Raw genomic sequence first — 27144 nt, forward strand, 5'->3', positions numbered from 1 at the left:
ATTCTACAAAGGCAAAGTTCTACATATTCCTCTCTTAGCACTTCTAAATATGTGAGTGTTCTATGCTGTAACTACTCAAGTGTACCTTTTCAAAAGAAAACTCATAAGATCACCTTTAAAAGCCCAAAGCTCTGTATTAGGCATATGTCACTTGAACTCAACATTTTAACCATGAAAAACAAATAAGAAGTTCAAAATTACAAATTTAAATTGTCATCTGCACACTGGATTACTTCTTCCAATGTATCATCAGAACTCAGAGATAAAACAAAAGTAATGATGTGGTAAAATATATTTAATTTTACCTAAAATATAAATTAAAATAGGGCATAAGAAAAACGTTGAGACCATAATACATATATGGAAAAGTGACCACTGAAAGATGTAAATAATTCATACAATATAAGCTTTAATATATAAATTAAATGTCATTTCATCAGCTGTTAGTCACATCAGTCTAAACTTTATATATTAAAATATTAAAAAGCTAAAAAACATCATTGCAATATAGATTCAATACGGGAAAATACATATTTGTGGCTTTATACACAATCTAAATTAATCCATTCTATACAATAGTTTTCCAAAATATAAACGGCACTTTACATGCAATAGAACATACCAGGCTGGATGTCCTAATATAATTTAATATATAGGAAAATAAAGAGAAAACACCCTTTTAACAAGACAGTTACATAGTGTAGGTGGAATGTAGAATATGGTTTTGCCTTGACACGATCTTGGATACGAGTAAAGAAATATGAAAAAGGACAGTTTCTACTACTTTCAATTCGCATTTTTTAAATTGAAGACTACTGTGATTTTATATTTTCTAATTGTATCACAAAGAGAAAACAAAAAAAGGAAGCAGGGAGAGGAGGGTAGAAAGCGTCATCCTTTATGAATTTTAAACATCACCCCTGCCTGTGGGCTGCATTTAGGCTCCTTTTCTGTTGACAGTTTCCTAAATTATTTCTGCCACTTGGAATTGTGCATCAGTAATCAGACAAATTTTCCAGACTTAAGCCATTGTGTAACCATAGCTGCCACAGTGTAGTGCCACAAGAAGTCTGTCCTTGAGTATTTCTTTACTTGGGTATTCAGGTAACTTGAGCATGTTGATGCTTTAAAAGAAAAATATACCACCATTAAATAGGAAATCTATGAAATTTCTGATTGTTTTGTCTAGCAGTGAAAACACTACTCAAAATTAACATAAAACCACCCTCTAAATTTGCATTCAAATTGGAAAACCCTGAAGAAGTATTTAAAAAGACAAAAAAAAAAACAAACAAACTGCTGCATTGCAGTTTCCTTTAGCATGCAAATGTAGTGAAAGAAAATAAGTTCCTTTCAGCCTAAAATAAATAAGCAATAAGGGAATTTAGTTTGAAGTGATGGTGTAACTCAGTGATACTTATGACAGTATAACTTCAGTGATATGTGAACTACATTTAATTAAATTATAGGTAGTTTCCCCAAATATTTTCCCTAGCACAAAAGGGAGAGGCAAGGAATTATGTTGGTACTTATTTATCAGCGATTCCAAAATGATGAAAGAGATTATTGTTGAGGTTTTCTTCTCAATGCAGCAGTACAATAGTTAGACCGTTAATTATTCAAAATTAATCAAAAACAATTCACAGCATTTAAAAAAACCAATTTAACATACCATGTGCTTGAAGTTGGTAGGAGATTTGGAGTATATGGCACAGCAGCAATTGTAAAGTTTTGCAGTCCACTTCCACCCATGATATTAGCAAATCCACCATGTGGGACCCTGGAACTAAGAGTTCATATCTTAATAAACTAATCATGCAAGGAAAACCTTTGTGATACATATATTTCAACTGATCAGTTAGGGTAAGAATATATTCAACTCTAGGATACTGACCAGGTAACATTTCTGGTTCTGCAAAACTCCAACTCATTATTAAAAGGTGCTTCATGGCCAGTTAGCAAGCTTCCATGGAGACAGTCCCGGAAATTTCTATAAGCCATACTATGCTTTCAATTGGCCATAGCACATACCTCTGCTATTGTACATAGTGTCTCCCTACTAAACTGGGACTAATTTGAGGACCCAAATGTGTCATGTTTATATGACCCTGGGGTTAGCAAAATGACTGGCATCTAATTAGATATTTGTTGAATACATGAATGTTTGCTTGATTAATTCAAGCAATAGAGAGGCTCTTAGAAATAATCCAAATGATTTCCCTATTTGTGAAAAATATCAAGGGTCTGATGGAGTTAAAAGCAGGCCACCCCAAAATATGCCACTTTGGCACACTGATTATTTTGAATTAAAGTTACTTAAAAACAACCAGTGCAAAAAGGACACTCTAACCTTCCCCTGTCTCCCTGAAAACAGGAAATAATTCTCACTTGTAAGAGGTACTCTCCCTGTACCAGGAGGTAAAGAAACATCCTATGACCAGAGATAGGGAATTCAGGGCTGTGAAGGTGTAGAAATAAACCTCATTACTTCTTCATCAATTTACTACCCCAAGCACAAACTCCTTTGTCTTTTTTTTTTAATATATATAACTTATTGTCAAGTTGGCTAACATACATATGTGTATATACAGTGTGCTCTTGGTTTTGGGGGTAGATTCCTGTGATTCATCACTTACATATAATACCCAGTGCTCATCCCAACAAGTGTCCTCTTCAATGCCCATCACCCATTCCCCCCCAACCCCCCCATCAACCCTCAGTTTATTCTCTGTATTTAAGAGTCTCTTCTTTGTCTTTTCAATTCCTCAAACATTTATTGTCTCTTTGGCCTAAAAGGTGTAAAACCTGCCTACTGTGGTCACTTCTCTGAGACTCCTATTTCTATGACCTCCAAAACATGTGAATTAAATTTGTTTCCCTCCCACCATTGATCTGTGTATATCAATTTAATTCTTAGGCCAAGCAGAATAACTTTGAGTGGTAAACGTAAATTTTTCCTTCCTAATAGGTCAAAGTGATGAGGGAGCACGGGGTAAGCTGAGGGCAAAATACAGCTGGAACACCCCCCAGCCAGGTGGAATACGAGTGATATTCCTCGAACACTCCTGGCCACCCAAGAACAAAGGTTTAAGTGCTTGCCATGGTAATGTGAGAAACTAAGGCAAATGAGAAATTAAATTCTCTTACTGCCTATGCCCATTGACAAGTCCTTGAAACCAGCAGGGTGACCTCCCTCTAGGAGCTCAGCTGCCTGAAAGGATGACACTTTGCTAGGGGCAAAAGAGAGTCTTAGCTAAACATTGTCCCAACCTGGAGGATCCTGTAAGTCTACCTCCTTTATCTTAATTGCCCCAAGAGAGATGCTGGCAATCGTACTCCAAGCTTATAGCCCCCCACCCCATATACATCTGAAGGGTCTCATGACTGAGGTTTTATTAAATGGCAATAAATGGTGTTTCCCTAGCAACAGCTAGTCCCTTGAGGTCCTAGAAACCTTGCTTCCAAAATACCTTAGAGGCTTACTCTATCCCTGAGCCCCTCTCCCAACCTGAGGATATATATTGAGTTACCGTCAGGACCCCAGTACAACTCTTCCTGCCCACAGGTATTGTCCCAGGGCTTTAATAACATCAGCTTTTTGCACCAAAAACATCTTCAAGATTCTTTCTTGGCCGTCTGCTCTGGACCACCCCACCATCACCCCAAAACTTCATCAAAAGGGTTTTGGGTTTCACAGTAGGAAAACTAGAATATTCTTTACATTTCTGTTCCAAAGATTCAGAATATCAGACGTATTAATTTTTTAATATCACCTAACCTAACAACATCAGATTCAAATTGGAAAACCCTAACGAAATGCATAAACAGTACTAGAAAATTTAATCTTGAATACATGGCCATAGAGAACGTAATTACAACTTCCTAAATTCTATTGTTTACATTTGAAAGACAATTAGTATTTCAAATTAGCCTTTGATGTATCATGATTAGACAATCTGATCCTGTAAAACACTTTGTTAGTTTTTTGTTTAAAAAAACTTTTTTAATGTTTCTTTAGTTTTGAGAGAGAGAGAGAGAGAGAGAGAGAGAGAGAGAGACCGAGGCAGAGACAGAAAGACAGAATGTGAATGGGGGAATGGCAGAGAGAGGGAGACAATCTGAAGCAGGCTCCAGGCTCCAGGCTCTGAGCTGTCAGCACAGAGCCTGAAAGGGCTCAAACCAACAAACCGTGAGATCATGAGCTGAGGTGAAGTTGGACCCAGGCAACCCAACACTTTGTCATTTTAAAAATGAGATGCTGTAGTGCTTTTAGATAAATAAGAATGATGACAAAGAAATATTTAAGGTACAGGTAATTAAATGCATAGGCAGAAGTCTGACTAGTATTAAAAATGTTTTTGAGGGGTGTCTGGGTGGCTCAGTTGGTTAAGCATCTAACTTTGGCTTGGGTCATGATCTCATGGTTCATAAATTCGAGCCCCACATCAGGTTCTCTGCTGTCAGCACAGAGCTCACTTTGGATCTTCTGTCCCTGTCTCTGTGCCTCTCCCCCACTTGCACTCTCTCTAGGTCTCTCTCAAAATAAATAAATAAACTTAAAAAAAAATGTTTAAAAAATGTTTTCTAACATTGGATCCTGAGTACAAAGCATAATTCAGTTTATTAAAAACAAAAAAAAGACCAAAAAAACCCCCAACTTGTTGAATCTCAAATAGCCAAAATAATCTTGAAAAAGAAGAACAAAGTCAGAGGTTTCACAGTTCCTGATCTCAAAACTTAAACTATAGAGCGATGGTTATCAGAACAATGTGGTACTGGCATAAAGACAAACATACAGAAATAGAATAGAGAACCCCAAAATGAACCCTTGCATATATGGCCAAATGCTTTTCAACTAGTCAACTGGGAAAGGACAGTCTTTTCAACAAATTATGTTGGGAAAACTGGATATCCACTACCAAAAAATGAAGTTGAATTCTCACCTAATACTATACACAAAAATGAATTCAAAATGAATGAAAGATGAAAACATGAACCAAAACCACAAAATTTTTGGAAGAAAATAAAGAGGAAGAGCTTCACAACACTGGATTTGGCAATGATTTCTTGAATTTGACATCAAAAGCACAAACAAGAAAAGAAAAATAAGTAAGTTGGATTTCATCAAAATTAAAAACTTATCCACCAAAGGACACCATCAACACAGTGAGAAGGTACCCATAGAGTGGAAGAATATATTTTCAAATCATAAAACTCATAAGGAATGGATATCCAGAAAAATAAACAGAACTTCTAAACAACTCAATGAAAAACAATAAAAATCCAATTTAAAAATAGGGAGAGGACTCAAATAGACATTTCTCCAAAGAAGATATACAAATGGCTTATAAGAATATGAAAAGATGCTCAATCAACATTACTAGTATTAGGGAAATGCAAACCAAAACCATAATCAGATATCATTTCATACATATTAGGATGACCATTTTAAAGAAAAAACACAAAAATGAAAAAAAAAAACACAAAAAGAACAAGCATTGGAAAGGATATGCAGAAAATGGAATCCTTATGCACTGCTGGTGGGAATGTAAAATTTACATCAGCTGTGGAAAACAGCATGGCTGTTTCTCAAAAAATAAAGATAGAATTACAATTTGTAGCCCAAAGTATTGAAAACAGAGACTGAAAAAGATTATTTGCACATCCATGTTGACAGCAGCATTATTCATGAAAGCCAAAAGGTGGAAGCAACTCAAGTGATCATCCATGGATGATCAAAATGTAAGCAAATGTGGTATACACATACACTGGAATATTATTCAGCCCTAAAAAGGACAGAAGTTCTGACATATGATCCAATGTAGATGAACCCTGAGGACACAATGCTGAGTGAAATAAGCCAGTCACAAAAGGACAAATGATGTATGGTTCCATTTATATGAAGTACCTACAGTAATCAAATTCTTAGAGATAGAAAACAGAATGGTGGTTGCCTAGGGTGGCAGGGAAGGAGTATGAAGAATTAGTGTGTAACTGGTAGAGTTTCAGCTGAAAAGGATAAAGTTTGGGAGTTGGATGGTGGTGATGATTGCACAATATGAATGCACTTACTGTCACAGAACTGTATACTTAAATGGTTACAATGTTAAGTTATATTATGTATTTTCTGTCATATACACTATAAAAAACTATGAATTTGTACCAGGATTTTATTTGAAGTTCTAAATGATATGTATACATTGACAGGGGAAAAATAACAATCTAATATAAATAAATATCTAAGAATAGCTTCCTTTTATACCTGGGAAGTCATTTGGTTGCGATGAAATGCTTTACTGATGAAATGCCTTAGCTTACCTTAGAAATCCAAGTGAATACTAAAACATTCCTGAATATTTTATATTCCTGGCCTGTATCTTGTTAGAAAATACTAATGCATGAGCAATTTCTACTTAGGGCAAAAGAATAGCTAAAGAAACTTGGACTGAAATAAAATTCAACACTAATCTATGCATATTAACCTTTGCTTGAAAAATCAACAAATGCAACCAAAAATGAAAAGGGATAAGAAGCCAAGCTGTTCTCAATTTCCTGTAGAGGCAGAATTTATAAAAGTAAGTTCCAAATAGGCAAGGAAGAAGTCAAACTTTCACTATTCACAGCATAATGCTCTATGTAGAAAACCCAAAAGAATCCACCAAAAAATTGCTAGAACTGACACACAAGTTCAGGAAATTTGCAAGATACAAAATCAACATACAGATATCTGCTGCATTTCTATACACCAATAATGAAGAAGCATAAAGAGAAATCAAGGAATCGACCCCATTTACAACTGCCCCCCAAAAACCATAAGATACCTAGGAATAAACCTACCTAAAGAGGTAAAAGATCTGTACTCTGAAAACTATAGAACACTTATGAAAGTAATTGAAGATGACACAGGGAATAGAAAAACATTCCATGCTCATGGACTGGAAGAACAAATACTGTTAAAATGTCTACTCTACCCAAAGCAATCTTCCCAATTTAATGCAATGCAATCCCTATCGAAATACCACCAGCATTTTTCAGAGAGCTAGAACAAACAAAAATTTGTACGGAACCACAAAAGCCCCCGAATAGCCAAAGCAATCTTGAAAAAGTAAAGCAAAGCTGGAGACATCACAATTCCAGGCTGGCACAAAAACAGATACATAGATCAATGGAATAGAATAGAAAACCCAGAAATTGACCCACAACTTTATGCTCAACCAACCTTCGACAAAGCAGGAAACAATATCCAATGGAAAAAAAGACAGTCTTTTCAATAAGTAGTGTTGGGAAAACTGGACAGCAACAAGCAGAAGAATGAAACTGGACCACTTTTTTACACCATATACAGAAATAAATTCAAAATGGATGAAAGACCTACATGTGAGACAGGAAACCATCAACTCCTAGAGGAGAACAGAGGTAGCAACCTCTTTGACATCAGCTGAGTAACTTCTTACTAGATGCATTGCTGGAGGCAAGGGAAACAAAAGCAAACATGAACTACTGGGACTTCAAGATAAAAAGCTTCTGCACAGTGAAAGAAACAATCAACAAAACTAAAAGGCAGCTTACAGAATGGGAGAAGATATTTGCAAATGGCATCTGATAAAGGTTAGTATCCAAAATCAATAAAGAACTTATCAAACCCAATACCCAAAAAACACTTAATCCAGTTAAGAAATGGGCAGAAGACATAAATAGATATTTTTTCAAAGAGAGCATACAGATGGCTAACATGAAACATGTTAAGACACATGAAAAGATGCTCAATATCATTCATCATCAGGGAAATACACATCAAAACCACGATGAGGGGTAGCTGGGTGACTCAGTTAAGTGTCTCTTTTTTTAATGTTTATTTCTGAGACAGAGAGAGCCTGAGAGAGAAGGAGACAGAGGACCCAAAGCTGGCTCTGCACTGACAGCAGAGAGCCTGTTGAGGGGCTCAAAATCATGAACCGTAAGATAATGACCTGAGTTGAAGTCGCTCAACCACCGACTGAGCCACCCAGGAGCCCCCTTAAGCATCTGACTCTTGATCTCAGCTCAGGTCTTGATCTCGGAGTCCTGAATTCAAGCCCATGCCCAGTGTGGCGCCTACTTACAAAAAAAAAAAAAAAGAAAGAAAGAAAGAAAGAAAGAAAGAAAGAAAGAAAGAAAGAAAGAAAGAAAGAAAGAAAGAAAGAAAAGAAAAGAAAAGAAAAAGACCCATGATTAAGATACCACCTCACAACACCTGTCAGAATGGCTAAAATTAACACAGAAAACAACAGGTGTTGGTGAGGGTGCGAAGAAATGGGATTGGTGGGAATGCAAACTGCAAATGCAGCCACTCTGGAAAACACTATGGAGTTTCCTCAAAAAGCTAAAAAGAGGGGGCACCTGGATGACTCAGTAGGTTAAGCATCCAGCTCTGGATTTTGGCTCAGGTCATGATCTCATAGTTTGTGAGTTGTAGCCCTGCATTGGGCTCTGTGCTGACAGTATTGAGCTTGCTTGAGATATTCTCTCTCTCTCTCTCTCTCTCTCTCTCTCTCTCTCTCTCTTTCTCTCTCCCCCTCTCTCATTGCTCCTCCCTGCTTACATATGCATTCACTCTCTCTCTCTCAAAATAAATTAACTTAAAAAAAAAAAGAAAATAGTTGCATTAATTAAAAAAAAAAAAGTTAAAAATAAAACTACCCTATGACCCAGCAACTGCACTACTAAGTATTTACCCAAAGGATACAAAAATACTGATTTGAAGGGGCACATGCACCCCAATGTTCATAGCTGCAGCATCAACAATAGCCAAATTATAGAGAGAGCCCAAATGTCCATCAGCTGATGAATGGATAAAGAAGATGTGGTATATATACAATAAATAATACTTAGCCATAAAAAAGAATGAAATCTTGCCATTTGCAATGACATAAATGGAGCTAGAATAGAAAAAGGTAAGTACCATATGATTTCACTCTTCTGTGCAATTTATGAAATGAAACAGATAAACATAGGGTAAGGGGTCAAAAAAACGAGAGAGAAGCTAACCATAAGAGATTCTTAACTATAGAGAACAAATTGAGGGTTGATGGAGGGGAGGTGGCAGGTGATGGGCATTAAGGAGGGCACTTGTTCTGCTGAATACTGGGTGTTATATGTAAGTAGGGCACTTGTTCTGCTGAATACTGGGTGTTATATGTAAGTGAGGAATCACTAAATTCTACTCCTGAAACCAATATTACACTATATATTAAGTAACTTGAATTTACATAAAATTTTGAAAAAAATTTTTAAAAAAATAAGTATACCACTTTACCAGGATAGGATGAGAAAATGAGACTTGACACAGATTCTTACACAAATTAATACAAAGTATTTCAATATCAGAATAATCGAGCTAATGTTTTTCGTATCACTAAATTTTCAAAGATAAGCTTGAAAATCAGAAGATTCCCCAATTTTAAGATCTAAACTAAAATTACACTGTAAACTGATATTCACAAACAACCTCTGAAACTTTACTCCTCTTCTTCTAAACTACAAACAAATATGACTGGGCAGCTTAAGCATGTATGAGAAAAATAAATGAAATGGTCTTTGAGTATTATGACACTTGGATTATACAATATAAAATTACAGTCAATGAAAATGACATAATACTTCTATTTTATACACAAATTATTAAGTCTGATTTTCATTATTCTTAAACAGTAAGAAACACAAGAGTAAGACATTTAATTAAGACAGTCTTATAGGCCAACAAAATAATGTTATACCATAAAAATATTTTTAAGAAAACTTTTAATGTTTATTTTTTTATTTTTGAGGAAGAGAGAGACAGAGAGAGAGACAGAGCATGAGCAGGGAAGGGGCAGTAGAGAGAGAGACACAGAATCTGAAGCAGGCTCCAGGTTCCGAGCTGTCAGCACAGAGCCTAATGCGAGCCTCGAACTCACAAACTGTGAGATCGTGACCTGAGCCGAAGTGGGACGTTCAACCAACTGAGCCACCCAGGTGCCCCACCATAAAAATATTAAAAATTATTTTGTACTGATTTTTGCTTCTAGTAATTGGAATGCATCTGACATTTCACTGAGGTTGCACTAAACTATACTATGGATGTAGAGAAAGAAATATATCTAAATATAAACAAATAGATAAGCAGAATTTTCGAAACACTGCTGAAGAAAAAAATGTATACATATATGTACACACACACACACTAAGTTTAGAATGGCAAATGCTATACCTATACTTGAGTCCAATATAAAAGAAAATTCAGGTTTAAAAAAACTTAGAACTTAACTCAGTCTGAATTCAAAACAAGGACTCTATGTAGACAGTGTTGAAAGGTGGCTTCTTTAGCATGATGGTGAAGCTGAGCTCTCTATTGTTCCCCTCAGCTTCTGTGGCTTCTATTTTTTACTCACACCCTTCAGTTCAAATGGATTCACATTTTTTACTCACATCCTCAGTTCAAATGGATTTACATGTTACACTTCATGACCAGTTAAATAATAAACAGTGCAATCCTTTTCAGTACTGCTAACAATGATTACGCTATTGAACTGGGATTATGCACTCTGACACCAAGCGGTTTTTATTCTACAAGAGCACAACTTAACAGACATTTTTAGTACCAGAAAACTTGAGTAAATTGTTATCTGCACTTTAAATCATACCAACCAAATCATGGTGTGTGTTTTGGGGAAAGGGGATGTAATAATAATTAAATAGTGTTTCAATATAAATCATTTTGAAAATAATAAGAGCTCTACCTCACAACATAAAACAAAGTCCAGATGATTTAAAAATTAGAATGTAAAATAAAAAGTTACAGAAAAAAATGCTGATAAACATATATATCAAATCTTGGGAGTGGAGAAGGATTTATAAAAACCAAAAGGAAAGGTATTGATAATCAACTTACAAAATTAATTTATTTTATAAATGTTATAAAGTAAATTTATAACTTTTTTAAACTACATGGAAATCTGTATATTTACCTTTATGAAATTAAATGGCAAACAATAAACTGGAAAAAGTATTTGCAGCGTTGATGTCTCATATAAAGAACATTTAAAAATGAATTTTTCTTTTTTTTTAAGTTTATTTATTTATTTTGACAGAGAAAGAGCAAGCAGCAGAGGGGTGGGGGGGAAAGGGGGAAGCAGAGAGAGAGAAGGCAAGGGCTAGGGTGAGGGTGAAAGGGAGAGAGGGAGAGAGAAAGAGAGAGAGGGAGAGAGGGAGAGAGAGAGCGAGAGAGGGAGAGAGGGAGGGAGAGAGGGAGAGAGAGAGAGAGAGAGAGAGAGAGAGAGAGAGAATCTCAAGCAGGTTCTGCACTGCGATCAAAGACCCTGATGTGGGCTTGAACTCATGAACGGCAAGATCATGACCTGAGCTGAAACCAAGAGTTGGACACTTAACCAACTGAGTCATCCAGGCGCCCCTAAAACTTAATTTTTGAAAACGACAATAGAATAATGCATACATTTAAGACAGGCAATTCACACAAAAATTACATAAATAAGGGGGTGCCTGGGTGGCTCACTTGTTGGTTAAGGGTCTGACTCTTGATTTCAGCCCAGATCATGGTCTCATGGTTTGTGAGTTCAAGCCCCGTGTCCTCTGCGCCGACAGCGTGGAGCTTGCTTGGGATTCTCTTTCCCTCTCTGCTCCTCCCCCGCTTGCAGGCACATACACACACTCTCTCAAAATAAACATTTAAGGGGCGCCTGGGTGGCTCAGTCGGTTAAGCGGCCGACTTTGGCTCAGGTCATGATCTCGCGGTCTGTGAGTTCGAGCCCCGCGTCGGGCTCTGTGCTGACAGCTCAGAGCCTGGAGCCTGTTTCAGATTCTGTGTCTCCCTCTCTCTGACCCTCCCCCGTTCATGCTCTGTCTCTCTCTGTCTCAAAAATAAATAAACGTTAAAAAAAAAAAAAGGTTAAATGATGACTTTAAAAAAATAAATAAAGGGGCGCCTGGGTGGCGCAGTCGGTTAAGCGTCCGACTTCAGCCAGGTCACGATCTCGCGGTCCGTGAGTTCGAGCCCCGCGTCAGGCTCTGGGCTGATGGCTCGGAGCCTGGAGCCTGTTTCCGATTCTGTGTCTCCCTCTCTCTCTGCCCCTCCCCCGTTCATGCTCTGTCTCTCTCTGTCCCAAAAATAAATAAAAAACGTTGAAAAAAAAAAATTTTTTAAAAATAAAAAATAAATAAATAAATAAATAAATAAACATTTTAAAAAATTATATAAATAATAAATTATATGAAAACGGAAATTATTACACCCTGTATTGATGCAGTAAATGGAACAGACCCTCTCATTACCTGTTGATGTGAATGAATACTGATAACTTTTTGAAGGGTAAATGAACAATATGTATCAGGTTATAAAAATTTACATACTTTCATATCCAAAAATTTTCCTTCTAAGAATTTATTCTATATAAATAATCAAACTGGCCCACAAATGTGTAAGTGCAAGAATTCCTTATTTGTTCAGCATTATTCACAAGCAGGAAAATTACCAATTAAGGGAGGACAATACCAATTTTAAGGGAGGCCCATAAATTGGAGACAAGGTAGCCATGAAAAAAATTAGATCCATATATGGAACCATTAAAAAATTTTTTTAATGTTTATTTATTTTTGAGAGAGAGAGAGAGAGAGAGAGAGAGAGAGCGAGCATGCATGCAAGCAGGGGAGGTGCAGAGAGACGGAGACAGAAGTTCTAAAGCTGACAGCAGACAGCCCAATAGCTCAAACTCACAAACCAGGAGATCATGAAATGAGCTGAAGTCAGACGCTTAACCAACTGAGCCACCCAGGCACCCAGAACAATTTTTAATAATATATTCTTAATTTCAAAAGTTACAAAAGAAGAACAATGTTTCAATGTTTTTAAAAAGTAAAAATTTATGTATGTGGGAAAATTTCTAGAATCCCAGATACTGATATTAGAGGTGACTTTTTTAAATTGAAATTGCCTAACCCTCCTAAGTAGAATATATAATTTAAATTCTTTTTATTAAATTACTTTTTATTAAATCTTTGGGTATTTCTTGGCATTAAGAAGTAAAAAAAAAAAAAAAAAAACAACTTTTTTCTGTTTTCTTTCATATCTTAAGTCTATAATCTGTGAATATTCATGGTGTTTTTTAAAGATTTTATTTTTAAGTAATCTCGACACCCAACACAGGGCTCAAACTTACAACCCCGAGAACAAGAGTCATATGCTGAGCCAGCCAGGTGCCTTTGAATATTCATGTTTTATTTATCATTTAAAAATAGACATATAATGTGATTCCAACTATTTTTCTAATTATATAGTTAAAAGACTTAGAAAATAGGGGTGCCCGGGTGGCTCAGTTAGTTAAGCATCTGACTTCGGCTCAGGTCATGATTTTACCATTTGTGAGTTCGAGCCCAGTGTAGGGCTCTGTGCTGACAGCTCAGAACCTGGAGCCTGCTTCAGATTCTGTGTCTCCCTCTCTCTCTGCCCCTCCCCTGCTCAAGCTCTGTCTCTCACTCTCTCAAAAATAAACAAACATTTAAAAAAATAAAAATAAACATTTCCAAAGACTTAAAAAATAAAGCAAAATGTTAATAGTATTATCTCTGAATAGTGGAATTACTTAATGGATTCTCATTTTCTTCTATCTATATTCTTCATTTTCCAAATTTTCTATAATGGTTATAGACTACTTAAAAAAAAAAAACTAGTGGACTTTAAATTACGTGTATATTTCATAGAGACATAATCACAATTATGTTTTTAAAATGGCAGAAAAAATAGAAGTAAATACATCAAATTGTTTATAGTAGTTATTGCTGGCAGGGAGTGGTTTTCCTTATTTGTTCTCATTTTATGTGTGTTCCAACTTTCTTAGAAGAACCATGTACATTTATAATGGAACAAATGAACAATGTTTCCAATAACAGGAGGGCACAGATGAAATTCTAAGATACCAAGAAGGAAAATCAGATTTTTTTAAAATACCTTTCAGAAATATAAATTAACGGAGGTTAAAATCATCTAGTTTTCTAGTATCTATGATATTTAATCAGTCCAAAAGTAGACTTTTCAAAGAAGTGTGGTATCACAAATTATTTTTTAGGCCATGTGTCTTGAGACTTTAAAATTTGATAAGAACTATAGAAAAATTGCTGAGTGTGGGTATTACATATGTCAGGTGTATGTGTCTGTCTGTTGTCCAGCAACACACAAATATTAAAAATGTGGCACTGTCATTGACTTACCTATGGAATGAAAAGATTACCAAATTATAAAATACAATATATATGCTGACAGTCCTGATTGGAACAGCTTATTTTTTATACAGTAAATAAACATTTATTGAGCACTAGTTTATGTTCTATCTTTAGTAGCTAAACAAATCTTTGTTTAATACTAAAAACAGGAAAGGGAGGTGGAAACTGACAATTCAAAGTAATAATGCATTTTTGTTGTTTAAGTAATTAAAATTGGAACACATTAAGTTCTTTCCACATTAGCATATAAACACTTCTTACCTGCCAGTAACAAACTGCAAGAGAAGAACTCTCTCCTCTGGAGTAATGTCTTCCACAACTTCCCAAAACCACTAACAACAACAATGACAAAAAAAAAACCGAACTCACATTTCTGAGCAATTGTAGACTTCCTAATACCCGAGAAACATGCAATATTCATAAAGCATATTTTATTCTATGAAACTCATTTATCAAAAATGCTTTCATACAAAGCTTTCACATGCAATATCCCCATGAGAGGAGTTTAGGGAAAATTTTTACTTTGTTAATTAATGTAGGTTTTCATCCAATAGTGCTGTAAAGCTTATAAAATTAAATGGCAAAACTTAACTTCATTCTAAGCTCTAGAGAGATTTTTACCTGAATAACTGGATCTTCTCTTTCATAGCCACTTGTGTATTCTGTATTTCTTACCCAATCGCTCACATCAATTTCTGGCATGCCAGAGAGCAGTAGTTCCTTTGGGGAAGAAGAAAAGTATTTCATTAATCTTCATTAAGAAAAAAAGCTATTACATTTAAATAGTAAATTTGCCTTGATTAGAAACTAATCCCATGTAAAACTGATTTATTTTTGTGACAGTTTCTGCACGTCATCAATAACAAGTACTACATGGGAGAGAATTCTTCATCCTGATAATCTCAAATACTGCTGAGATGTGGAAATGTCTCCACACTGATATCTCACTAAAACATAAGAAGAGATAAATATATGAACACATATGCAGCAAGTTTACATTTGCAACAATTTTATGAATGTTATTATCTTTGGTAAATATGCTTATGTTTATTTTATGTATTTGTTAAATTCTGAAGAGACCATACTCTCAACATGTAAGTGACAACAAAGCCCTGAATAAATTCTGGGTTAAGCAAAGGAAAAGATCATCAAGAAACTCTAATCACTATGAAAAAGGAGTAATATAAAAAAAGGAGGTATAACAAAAATAGTCATGTGGAAAAAAACAACAGATTTAGGCCTGTGAAGAACTCTATTTTGGAATGATTCAAATCCTTTAACGTAAGCATTCCCCAGTGTAAGGGAAAAAGCAATTTTCCTAATGACAGTCTTTTTTTTACATAAAGATCATCAAACAAAATATTAAGTAAATAAAAATGAAATTAAGAATGTCAAAAATATTTACCATTATGTTTTCTAAGAGAAAAGAGAACATGGAAAGAACTTGTCCATATGGCTCCATCAGACCGTATCTCACAGTGGATGTATTTACATAGTCAGATAAGGCAGTGACTATACTACCTTTAACTAAATACTGACAAGCTAAACAGCAGGGTTTGTTGTCACAGACATGGACAGAATGTGATTCAAAATCACATCTCCTAGAGCACACATCTGACTAGTAAAGAAGTGTGCTCTGAAGAAAATTAGTGAAGGTTAATATGAGATGCTATCTGACAACTCTTGGGAGTTTCTAAGATCTTTTCAGGGTCTGCAAGGTTCTCCCTTTTCCAACATATCTGAGGCCAGAATTTCTCCACACAGTTCAAGCAAACAACATATTACAATTGATTATATGCAGAAGCAGACATGAGAACCCAGTGTCTTCTATTAACCAGATAGTAAATAAACTTACAAAAACACAAAACAATGCCACTCTTCCCACTACTTTTTAAAATTTTTTTTATTTTTTCTCGTGAAATGCCCCTTCAATTTTTTTTATTAGAAAAATTATAACCATTGAGGGGCGCCTGGGTGGCTCAGTCGGTTGAATGTCCGACTTCAGCTCAGGTCATGATCTAGCGATTAATGAGTTCGAGCCCTGCATCAGGCTCTGTGCTGACAGCTCCGAGCCTGGGGGCTGCTTCGGATTCTGTGTCTCCCTCTCTCTCTGCCCCTCGCCCACTCATGCTCTGTCTCTGTCTCAAAAATAAATAAACATTAAAAAAAATCACACTGAAAAAAGAGATCAAAACAAAACCCCTATGAATTCGTCATCTAGCTTCAACAACCATCCAAACGTAACATAACTGTTTGCATCTCCACCCCCATGTTTGCTTATGCATTTTTAAAGAAATCTTAGGTGTTATGACATTTCATTCCTAAGTATTTCATTATACATCTAAAACCACTATAGAACTTCCTTACCAAACCACATGGCAATATTACGTAAAATACAATTAATCATGACTTCTTGAAACCATCTAATATTTGTTCATATAAATCTCCCTGACTACCTAGAAATGTCTTTTTATAATCAATTCATTTATTTTTTTTTAATATAATTTCTTGTCAAGTTAGCTAACATACAGTGTATACAGCATGCTCTTGGTTTGGGGGTATCTTCCCACTATTTTTAACTTTATCCTGGAAAATGCAATTTTCAAAATATTATTTATGTTAATATGTAATGGATCATTATTTCTATATTAAGAAAATATTTTATATTTTTGTTTTAATTTCAAATATAATAAATATCAATTAATATAACCCACATAAACAAAACTTTTGTTGTAAGCGTGTCCTAAAACCAAAAAGTTTGAGAACTGCTGATCTGGGATGTGTTTTAGTCCTCCTTTCCATAGTATTATAAAATACTTTTACTAGATGGACATTCTGGTTAGTCTCCATTTTAACATTCCAAATACATTCTCCACCTTTCTTTGTACTATTCTGTGCCCCTGGAGACCAATCCTTACAGACTGGTTCTCTTGCCTATCAGCTTTAGACTGGGTTCCATCCTTAGGAAACAGGCAGGAGTGTAGAGGTGAGGATATTTTCTGCTCCCACCTTGCTTCAGCCCATCTTTACGGTAGCCATGGACCCTCAATAATAGCTACTACCAGGTGGCCCTCATTGAGGACCAGGGTCCTCACATACAGTAGCCCCCCACTCTTACCCACAATTTTGCCTTCTATAGTCTCAGTTACCCATGGTCAACCGCAGTCCAGCACCAAATGACTCCCCTGACATACTGTCAGAAAGTCAGTAGTAGCCTAACGCTACGTCACAATGCCTACATCATTTACCTCACTTCATCTCATCACATGGGCATTTTATCTGACGTCATCACAAGAAAAAGGATGAGTACAGCACAAGATATTTTGAGAGAGAGACCACATTCACATAATTTTTATTATAGTATATTGTTATTGTTGTTATAAATATTATTATATTATTATTATTCATTATTGCTGGTAATCCTTACTGTGTCTAATTTATAAATTAAACTTTATCTTACATATATATATATATATATTTAGGAAAAAAACATACTTTATACAAGATTTGGTTCTATCCACAGTTTCAGGCATCTACTGGGGATGGTGGGACGGATTCCCTCTTGATAAGCGGGGACTACTATAATTCCTCCACCTGTCTATTCAATTCTAAGGATGATAAGGCGATCCATGTTGCTAGTCTGTGGATGCCTCACCCTACTGCTGTTATTCTTAATACTGCTGCACCTCTATAGTAGCCCTTTTGTTAAAGTTTCTATTTGAACCATCTGGGGAAATTCTGTCCCCTGGCAAGATCCTGATACAGATCTTGCCAAAAGGGAGTGGGGATGAATTTTACACATTTCATACAAGCCATGAGAGTTTAATCCTCTTCCCTTCTAGACTGAAGATAAGCATTTAATAATATCAAGTATGCTTTCATTATTAATAATTATGAATAAAAATGACTGGGACTGTATTCTCTCAAGAAATTTGAATCATTTCATGAATATATTATTATGACTTTTGTGAAGAAGATGAAAGATCTTTATTATCCCATTTAACACCTAGGCAAAAAAAAAGTTATTACACTGACTAAAAACAAGTAGATAAAATGGTAATTCCATAATAAAAAGAAGCAAGAAGATTTCAAATCCCAATCAATAATTTATTGCTTTTTAAAAATATGACAGGGGTGCCTGGGTGGCTCAGTCAGTTAAACGTCCAACTCTTGGTTTCAGCTCTGGTCATGATCTCACGATTCATGGGTTCAAGTCCCACATGGGGCTGTGCCTGCTTAGGATTCTCTTCTCTCCCTTATTCTCTGTACCTCCCCTGCTCGCTCACTCTCTCGCAAAATAAACATTTTTTAAAAATGGGAAAATAAATGAATTAATCCACTGGAAATTGGTATAACACATATAGCCCATACCAATGGTCAAAGACTGAGTCATGCAAATGTTCACAGCCCATTAGCTTATCTAGTATTCACATGGTTCAATGTTTTAATATTCTGGTACCATCATGGATAAGCAGCACAGTATGAAATATAGGACAGTCCCTCAGATATTTGGTAGGGATCCCTCAACTGTTATTGTATTATAAGTGTATAAATGATAGCAGTGTTGTCACTATTTGTTTTTTAATGTTTGTTTATTTTTGAGAGAGAGAGAGCGTGAGTGGGGAAGGAGCAGAGAGAGAGGGAAACACAGAATCCATAGCAGCTCCAGGCTCTGAGCTGTCAGAAAAAGCTCGTGAACCACAAGACCATTACCTGAGCCAAAGTCAGACACTCAACCGAGCCACCCAGGCGCCCCAGAGTTGTCACTATTTTTGAACCTGATAATCATCTCTTGACTTGGAACTGCATTCTGTCCACAGTGGATGAATACAACCTCATTTCAGGACACTGACACTACCAGCTACCTTCCTATCACTAAAACTTTAGAATCTAACCTGTATCTTTTAACTCAGATGCACATCTAGCTCAAATGTTGGTGCCAACTTTTTAAAAAAGAGCTTCCTAACCCAGTGTAGCATAGCCCTTTCCCATAGAAGACATAGTCATACAAAAGGTTCTAAAAGTCCCATTTAGAACTCATGCCTCTGAGAGGCCGTCTGGCAATACTGATGAAGACAGACTGGGCTGTAGGTCACAGAACATGGGTTCCCAGCATGGCTCTAACACATACTCTATGAAGGAGCAAGTTCTGTACCTTCTTTGGCTTAGTTTTCCTCATCTGTAAAATAGAAATAGTAATACCTCAGGGGTCTGTTGTGAAAAAATTTTAAAGTTAATACATATAAAGTGCCTGGCAAATACTACAATTTTAATAATAATTTTCATCACTACATAAATTAGGATCATGCTGACAACACTGCTCTTCCCAAATAATCCCTCTATTTGAATCAGCTCAGTGGAATAAAGCCAGAATCTAACACAGAGTAGGAATCCAGACCTAACTCCCAATATAAAACCACTATAGAAAACTTAACAGTAACAGACCTAAATATGAAAGATAAAGGAATAAAGGAAAAATAAAGGAATAAAGGAAAAATAAAGGAAAAAACCTTCATGACCTTGGAATAAGAAACACGTTCTTAAACACACAAAAAGAAGGACACAAAAAGGCTCCATTCATTAAACAAAGAAAAACCAAGTGATAAACCAAACTGTGTTAAAACTAAAAGGTTTTATTCACAAAAGACACCAGAGTAGAAGACATTCACAATACAGATAACAAAGACTCCCAAAAGAATCCTATAAATCACTAACAAAAAAAACCCCAGAAAACATAATAGAAAAATGGACAAATTAGTTAAACTTCAAAAACAGAGTGCAAATGGCCAATGAACATACAAACACACTCAACTTCATCAGTCAGGGAAATGAAATACCACTACTGATCCACAAAAATGATAAAAATGAAAAAGAAAATATCAAATGCTAGCACAGATGTGTAATATCCAGAACTCTCACACCTACTGGTGGGAATGTAAACTGACACACACACCCTTGAACTATCTGCTAATACCTACTATAATAGAAAATGAACACCTGTATCCCAGCAATTCCACTCCAGAAGGCATACATATATTCTCCTAAAGACGTGTATGAAAGTGTTCCTAGTAGTGCTATTTCAAATAACCCAAAACTGAAAAGTGCCCACCAAATGTTCATCAAGAGTAGAAACAGACCTCTCTACACACACACATGTGCGCGCACACACACAGACACAATGAAATACTATAATGCAAAAAAATGAACAAATTACAACTTCATGCAACAATATGTATAATTCTCACAAAAAATTAAGCTGAATAAGTCAGATATATTTTAGGTGATTATTCCATTTATATGAAGTTCAAAAAGAGGAAACCTAATCTATGGTATTAGAAGTCAGAAGAATGGGTTCCCCATGAAGAGGGATAATGACAGGAAGAAGACAGGAATAGACATCTGGGGTGCTAGGAGGTTTCTCTGTTTCTTGATCTGGGTACTGGGTGTATTCAGTTTGTAAAAATTCATCAAAGTATACATTTATGATGCATGTGCTCCTCTCTATGTACACTGTAGATCAATAAGTTTCATAAAACTTAGCACTATCAATAAATTAGGAGGCAAAGGGGTGCCTGGGTGGCTCAGTCAGTTAAGGGTCCAACTCTCGACTTTAGCTCAGGTCATGAACTCTCAGTCGTGGGATTGAGCCACGCATTGGGCTCCATGATAGGCACTGGGCATGGAGCCTGCTTGGGATTCCTACTCTGCCTCTGCCCCTGCCCCACTCACATACACTCTTTCACTTACTTGCTCTTTCTCTCAAAAAAAAAAAAAAAAAAAAAAAAATTAGGAGGCAAAGTTTTTGTCAATTATTTAGATTGTTGCTTTTTTTTTTTTTTTTTTTTACATACAGGTCAAGAAAATAATGTAATTATCTGTTTTGAACTTCATAAAAGCTAATTTAATACAAGTACAGTACATAAAAAGTCAGATTTTAGTCATGTTTAATAATAGCTCATAAGTACTCCTCAGCTTTTAAATGCTAAAAATAACTTATTGCTATGCAAAAACTAGACAAGTCTATATACTAAACAAAACTATTAATCTTGTAAGCAAAAACTCAAAACTGACATTTAATCAAACTAAGTCACAATGGACAACTTCAAACTTAATTCACAATTTTGTTCACTACTATACTAAAATATACTATGAATGATAAACTGAAAATACTGGCATATATGTAAAATTAAAAGGTATAAACCAGTGTACTTACTCATACAGTAAAGTGAAAGGCACAGGATAAAACTAATTTTATGGAAAAGAATAAAAACCAAAGAGGGACACCTGGGTGGCTCAGTCGGTTTAAAGTCCGACTTCAGCTCAGGTCATGGTCTCACAGTTTGTGAGCTTTTCTGACAGCTCAGAGCCTGGAGCCTGCTTTGGATTCTGTGTCTCCCTCTCTCTCTGGCTCTCCCTACCTCACACTCTGTCTCTCTCTCTCTCAAAAATAAACATTAAAACAACAACAACAACAACAACAAAGAACACTTCTCCACTGATCTAAAATGTGCTATTCCAAATTATAATTTTTAAAATAAAAAACAGGGGCACCTGGGTGGCTCAGTCGGTTGAGTGCCTGACCTTGGCTCAGGTCATGATCTCACAGTTCGTAAGTTTGAGCCCCACATCAGGCTCTGTGCTGACAGCTCAGAGCCTGGAGCCCGCCTTGGATTCTGTGTTCTCTCTGCCCCTCCCATGCTCATGCTCTCTCTCTCTCTCTCTCAAAAATAAATAAACATTAAAAAAAATAAAAAAATAAAATAAAAAAATAGTTACACTCTATTTAAAATACTGTGTTTTATTAAGGAGTTAGACAACTCAAAGTTTCAAAATAATTCATTACTAATGATAAAAGAGAAAAAGGATATGAGGGAAAATGCAAACATAAATCATATAAAATTAGAAATCCTGTTAGGTCACAGTAAAAGGCACGCAAATTAAAAAAGCAAAACAAAACATTTACTAGATATTGGAGGCCACAACAGAGAGGAGGACTCCACAGAGATTTAAAAGGAGAATGATAAAATTATATATATGGTCAAACGAGAAACTAGAGAAAACTAAACAAATAGAATAAGAAAAACCCTCTTAATTCTCCTTTTTGGAAGTACAGGAAGTCAGTATCATCATTTTTTATCTCACATGGTCAGATAAAAAATGGAGAAATACATTTGATTCTTGAACAATGCAGGGGTTAAGGACTGCCTCACATAGCCAAAATCCACATGTGACATTTGAACTCCCCCAAAACTTAACTATTAATTATGTACAGTTGACCAGAGGCTTTACTGATAACATAACCAATTGACACATTTTGTACACTGTATGTATTATATATCATATTCTTAGAATAAGGGAAACTAGAGAAAATAGTACTAAGAACACCAAAAGGAAGAGAAAAACATTTACAATGATATACTGTAACACATCCACATTTTAAGTTTCAAGCCACACAGTTCAAACACGCATTGTTCCAGGGTCAACTGTAATATGAACACCGCTTTTGAGAAGACTGGCCTTCAACATCTCCCACATAAAATATTTTGAAAATGTATTCCATCTTTGTTTATCACCACTTCGCCCCGTTTCACACTGAGGAATTATTAATCTGGTTATTAAGCTCAAGAGAAGCACAATCACAAATCTTGTAACAAACCTCTAAACATGAACATTAAAACATAATGTCTTATTATATATTATTTCATTCACAGTACCACAAAATTATTTCTGAATTGCAGCAACTGGAGTTTTGTATGGTTTATAACAACAAAAGAACTGATGTTTTTCCTTACCAATTCATATTCATCAAAAAGTTGTATAAGAGAAGGTGGAATGAACATATGAAAGCCCTGTAAAAAAGCATTGATCTGAGGCTGAATGGCTCTTGTCATCCGAAGTTCAGTAACAAGCTGGACGTACTCCGCCTATTAAAAAAAAAAAAAGTGATGATTTTTCTTCAATTTCACATATTTAAGACACTATTGATATACTCATTTCTCATTTTAGAGGTAAAGGCTTGGAATTAATTTGGCACCATTATCCACATATCTCAGTAAACCCATAATCTACCAATCACTAAGCTACTTAGGCCAAAATCCTAGGAATCAATCACCCGTGACTTCTCTCACAGGCTGTATCAGTGGGTGCTATCACAACTGCCTCCAAAAAAATACTGAGTCTGACCTTGTCTCACCACCTCCATGGCTAGCAAGTGGTCCAAGCCATCATCTCTCACCTGGATTACTGCAACATGCAGTGCTCCAGCTTCCGTTTTTGCCTCTGTAGTGCTTCTTCCTTACTACTGAGTGGTTTTTTAAATATGTTTTATATGTAATTTCATATACAATTCAGACCACATAACTTCTGCTTAAAATCCTACAGTGACTTAAGTAAAATCCAAATTACTTTCGTAGCCTGTAAGGCCCTAAATGATCCAGCCTCTGCTTTGCTCTCTCATCTCATCTCCTCCCACTCTTCCCCTTGTTCATTCTCTCTGTTCCCCAAACTAAAGTTTATTCACTCCTCAGAGTCTTTTTTTTTTAATGTTTATTTGTTTATTTTGAGAGGGAGAGCCAGAAAGAACTAGTGTGCACATGAACGGGGGAGGGACAGAGAGAAAGACAATCCCATGCTGTCAGCACAGAGCCCAACGTAGGGCTCACGTCTCACAAAACATGAGATCATGACCTGAGACGAAATCAAGTGTCAGACGACTGAACCAACTGAGCCACCCACCCAGGCACCCCTCAGTGTCTTTACACTTCCTAGTGTCTCTAACTGAAATATCTCATTAGAATATAGTATCTCTGCAGGCAGGGAATCTGTTTTGTTTACCAGGATACATACATGTTCCCAGCTTCTAAAAAAGTGGCTGCCACTTTGTAGAGTGTTCAGTAAATATGTGATGAATGCATACATTCAACAAGTGCACTTAATACATAGTTGGAACTTGATAAATGGGCCATTTAACCATAGTCAATTTGATTCTGAATTAAGGTAAACTATTTTCACACATTTTATTTTAAAACACATCATCATATGAATGGATTAAAAAAGATGTGATATATATACACATACACGCACACACAGGCACAGTGGAATATTACTCATCCATCAAAAAGAATGAAATCTTGCCATTTGCAGTGACATGGATGGAACTAGAACATATTATGCTAAGCAAAACAAGTCAATCAGAGAAAGACAAATATCATATGATTTCACTCATATGTGGAATTTAAGAAACAAAACAGATGAACCTATGGGAAGGGGGGAAGAGGGAAACAAATCAGAAGAGACTCTTAATGATAATGGGTTGATGGAGGGAGGAGAGTGGGAAATGGGCTAGACAGGTGATGGGTATTATGTAGGGCACTTGTGATGAGCACTGGGTGTTTAATGTAAGTGATGAATCACTGAATTCTGCACTTGAAACCAATATTGCACTGTATGCTAACTAAAATTTAAATTAAAAAAAATGGAAATAAATAAACAAACATAAATAAATAAAATATATCCTCATAGAAAATAATGTCACTTAAAATTTAAGGTAATAAAAACATATTTTGGCTCAGACAAGAATGAGTTGCCATATCTCTCAATCAACTCTATCATTGTTATCGTTTATATATTTTAAATTATGTCTAAGTGAAACTTTGTCATTTAAAAGCAATATGTTGTATATATTTCTCACCTCTCAGGTATGATTACTCTAAAGAGGTGAGAAAGCCTGTTTCAGGTTCCTTCCTTAATTTTGTTTGGCACTAATCTAATGCTTTGCCTCCACAAGCACTAAGTCAGCAAACTGTATTTAACCACTAGCTATGAATTCTCCATACATGCCAAAGCTACAGAAGTGTCATGGTGGATTCCCCACAGTTCTTCCCAAACCCAACGTGGTCCCTTGTGTCATCTGGCACAGCGAAAGCTGCCATCTCTGCTATTCAGTCTACGCCCACCCCCAAACTGCACTCCCTACCACCCAGAAGTTTTTCTCCGCTAGACAGGAATGAATCAGTTACTACAAGTTATATTCAGGTAGTTACTAGAGAGAGGGAGATGGAAATGTGTGCCAAACAATCAAACAGAAACATAAGCTAGATTTTCCAATACAGGAAATAATATACACAGCACACTTCCAAGTTATAACCAGCAGTGATTTCAACATTAGCACCTCATTATCTTTTAATTTATGTCTGTTCTAAAACTGCCTACTTGAACTACTACAATTTTTCTGCTCCATTCACTTGTCAATTGTATGTTTAAGGTACTATATGAGACCCTATTTTCCTTTAAGAAGAATAACTTTTTCCCAGGGGCACCTAGGTGACTCAGTGGGTTAAGCATCTGACTCTTGATTTTGGTTCAGGTCATGATCTCAGTTTGCGGGACTGAGCCCCACATCGGGCTCCACAGTGACAACGCAAGTCTGCTTGGGATTCTCGCTCTCTGCCCCTCCACCATTCATGCTCTCTCTGGCTTTCTCTCAAAATAAATAAATACACTTTTAAAAAATAGCTTTTTCCCAAAAGGTTTTGCACTTAGAATTTTGTAGTACTATTCAGTGATCATTGTTTAAGATGTTAAATTATGAGGCATAAAAGTAAAAGATTTGTGAACTGCTCAAGGGCACTTTACCTATTTTGCCATTGCAGTCCATATTTATCAGAATAGTACACATTCCATTTTCTACCAGATAATTCCTATTATTTCCTCACACATTCTTTTTAAACATTTTCACAAGTATACTAATCTTTCCTTACATGTTCCCTTCTATTCCGTCTAATATTAATTATTTTCCACATTTATTTCTATAACTTTGACCCCTAGCTATTGGATATCAACTTATGGAAATCAGCTCCTTCACATACCATTCTCCATATTAACTTAACTGTTGATGAATCTTGGTCTAAATTGTTTCTCAGTAAAATAATAAAATCCTAGCCATCACAAATCCTCCTGAGGTATTTAATAAAATAGTTTTCCATGTAGCTGTAAGATAACTGTGTTTAATAAAAGAAAATCTAAATCCAACTGCTGCTAAAATGTTTCCCTGCTTCCTTAAACATTGCACATCCTCAAACAGAAGGACACAAATTAACATTATCTTGATGATACAATTATTACCATGAACAGCCACTATTATCACACACTAACATTTTAACTATTCACACTGTGCAGAAATATACTGGCTGCATTCCCATTACCTATGCAGGCATCCAAGGGACTCATCCCCCCACACCTTATGCCCCTGCATCAAATATCTTACATGTTTTAATAAGGAAACAGTGGATGTACAGATGACAAGCAGTCCACAAAACACTGGCATAAAGAGTTGCATAATTAAACATTAAATACAAACCATACCTAAACTCTCATTTTGTTTTAAGTTGTTAAAAGAGATTGATAGAACTTGGAGGCAGGGGATCTTTTATCCCTAACAGATGGCATATCCTAGGAGTCCTATTTGCTCCCACCTGAGTTTTGCTGTCAATTCTTTGAAGGCATAAATTAATACCAGATGCCAAAGAATTAAAGAATTGATCACATTTAAAAATCTTAGTACTTATAATGGTGAAATAATTATGTTAATACATGGAAATCTTTCAACTGAGAAAGTCTGAGCATAGAAACAACAACAGCAACAAAAAAACAGAGCCGTAGCAACTTTTTTCTGGCTTTAACCTCCAACCCTGGTCACTGACATAAAATAGGTAAGCAAAAAAGAAACTGCAAAGTGAAAAACATAAAAAGATTAAGATTAAGAAGAATGAACTTCTGTACATTAAATTCCAATTAATGTCTAGTTACAGAACCATTTTGTTTTAATAATCTCCCAGTCTTTTGAATATGGGAAATAAATAATATCCACCTCTCAGAAATCTTCCTTAAAATTTT

The 27144-nt window shown here is 35.7% G+C and overlaps 1 protein-coding gene across 10 annotated transcripts in view; it reads right to left on the minus strand.

The window, feature by feature from the left end:
- Positions 1–405: 405 nt before the first annotated feature.
- Positions 406–27144, minus strand: part of HACE1 (HECT domain and ankyrin repeat containing E3 ubiquitin protein ligase 1) — a 120970-nt gene continuing 94231 nt past the window's right edge. For 7 of the 10 annotated variants that reach the window (XM_042939457.1, XM_042939452.1, XM_042939450.1 and 4 more), the window contains 6 exons: positions 23043–23174; positions 19406–19429; positions 14872–14970; positions 14512–14582; positions 1673–1786; positions 406–1124 (listed from right to left, as the gene is read on the minus strand). In XM_042939457.1, the coding sequence (XP_042795391.1) occupies positions 1022–1124; positions 1673–1786; positions 14512–14582; positions 14872–14970; positions 19406–19429; positions 23043–23174 (543 nt within the window). In that variant the 3' untranslated portion in view covers positions 406–1021. The remainder of the gene's footprint in view (positions 1125–1672; positions 1787–14511; positions 14583–14871; positions 14971–19405; positions 19430–23042; positions 23175–27144) is intronic. The other 3 variants (XM_042939458.1, XM_042939451.1, XM_042939459.1) reach the window with 1 other exon arrangement.

This window comes from Panthera leo, chromosome B2 (assembly GCF_018350215.1).
Source record: "Panthera leo isolate Ple1 chromosome B2, P.leo_Ple1_pat1.1, whole genome shotgun sequence".
In the NCBI taxonomy this organism is placed as follows: domain Eukaryota; kingdom Metazoa; phylum Chordata; class Mammalia; order Carnivora; family Felidae; genus Panthera; species Panthera leo.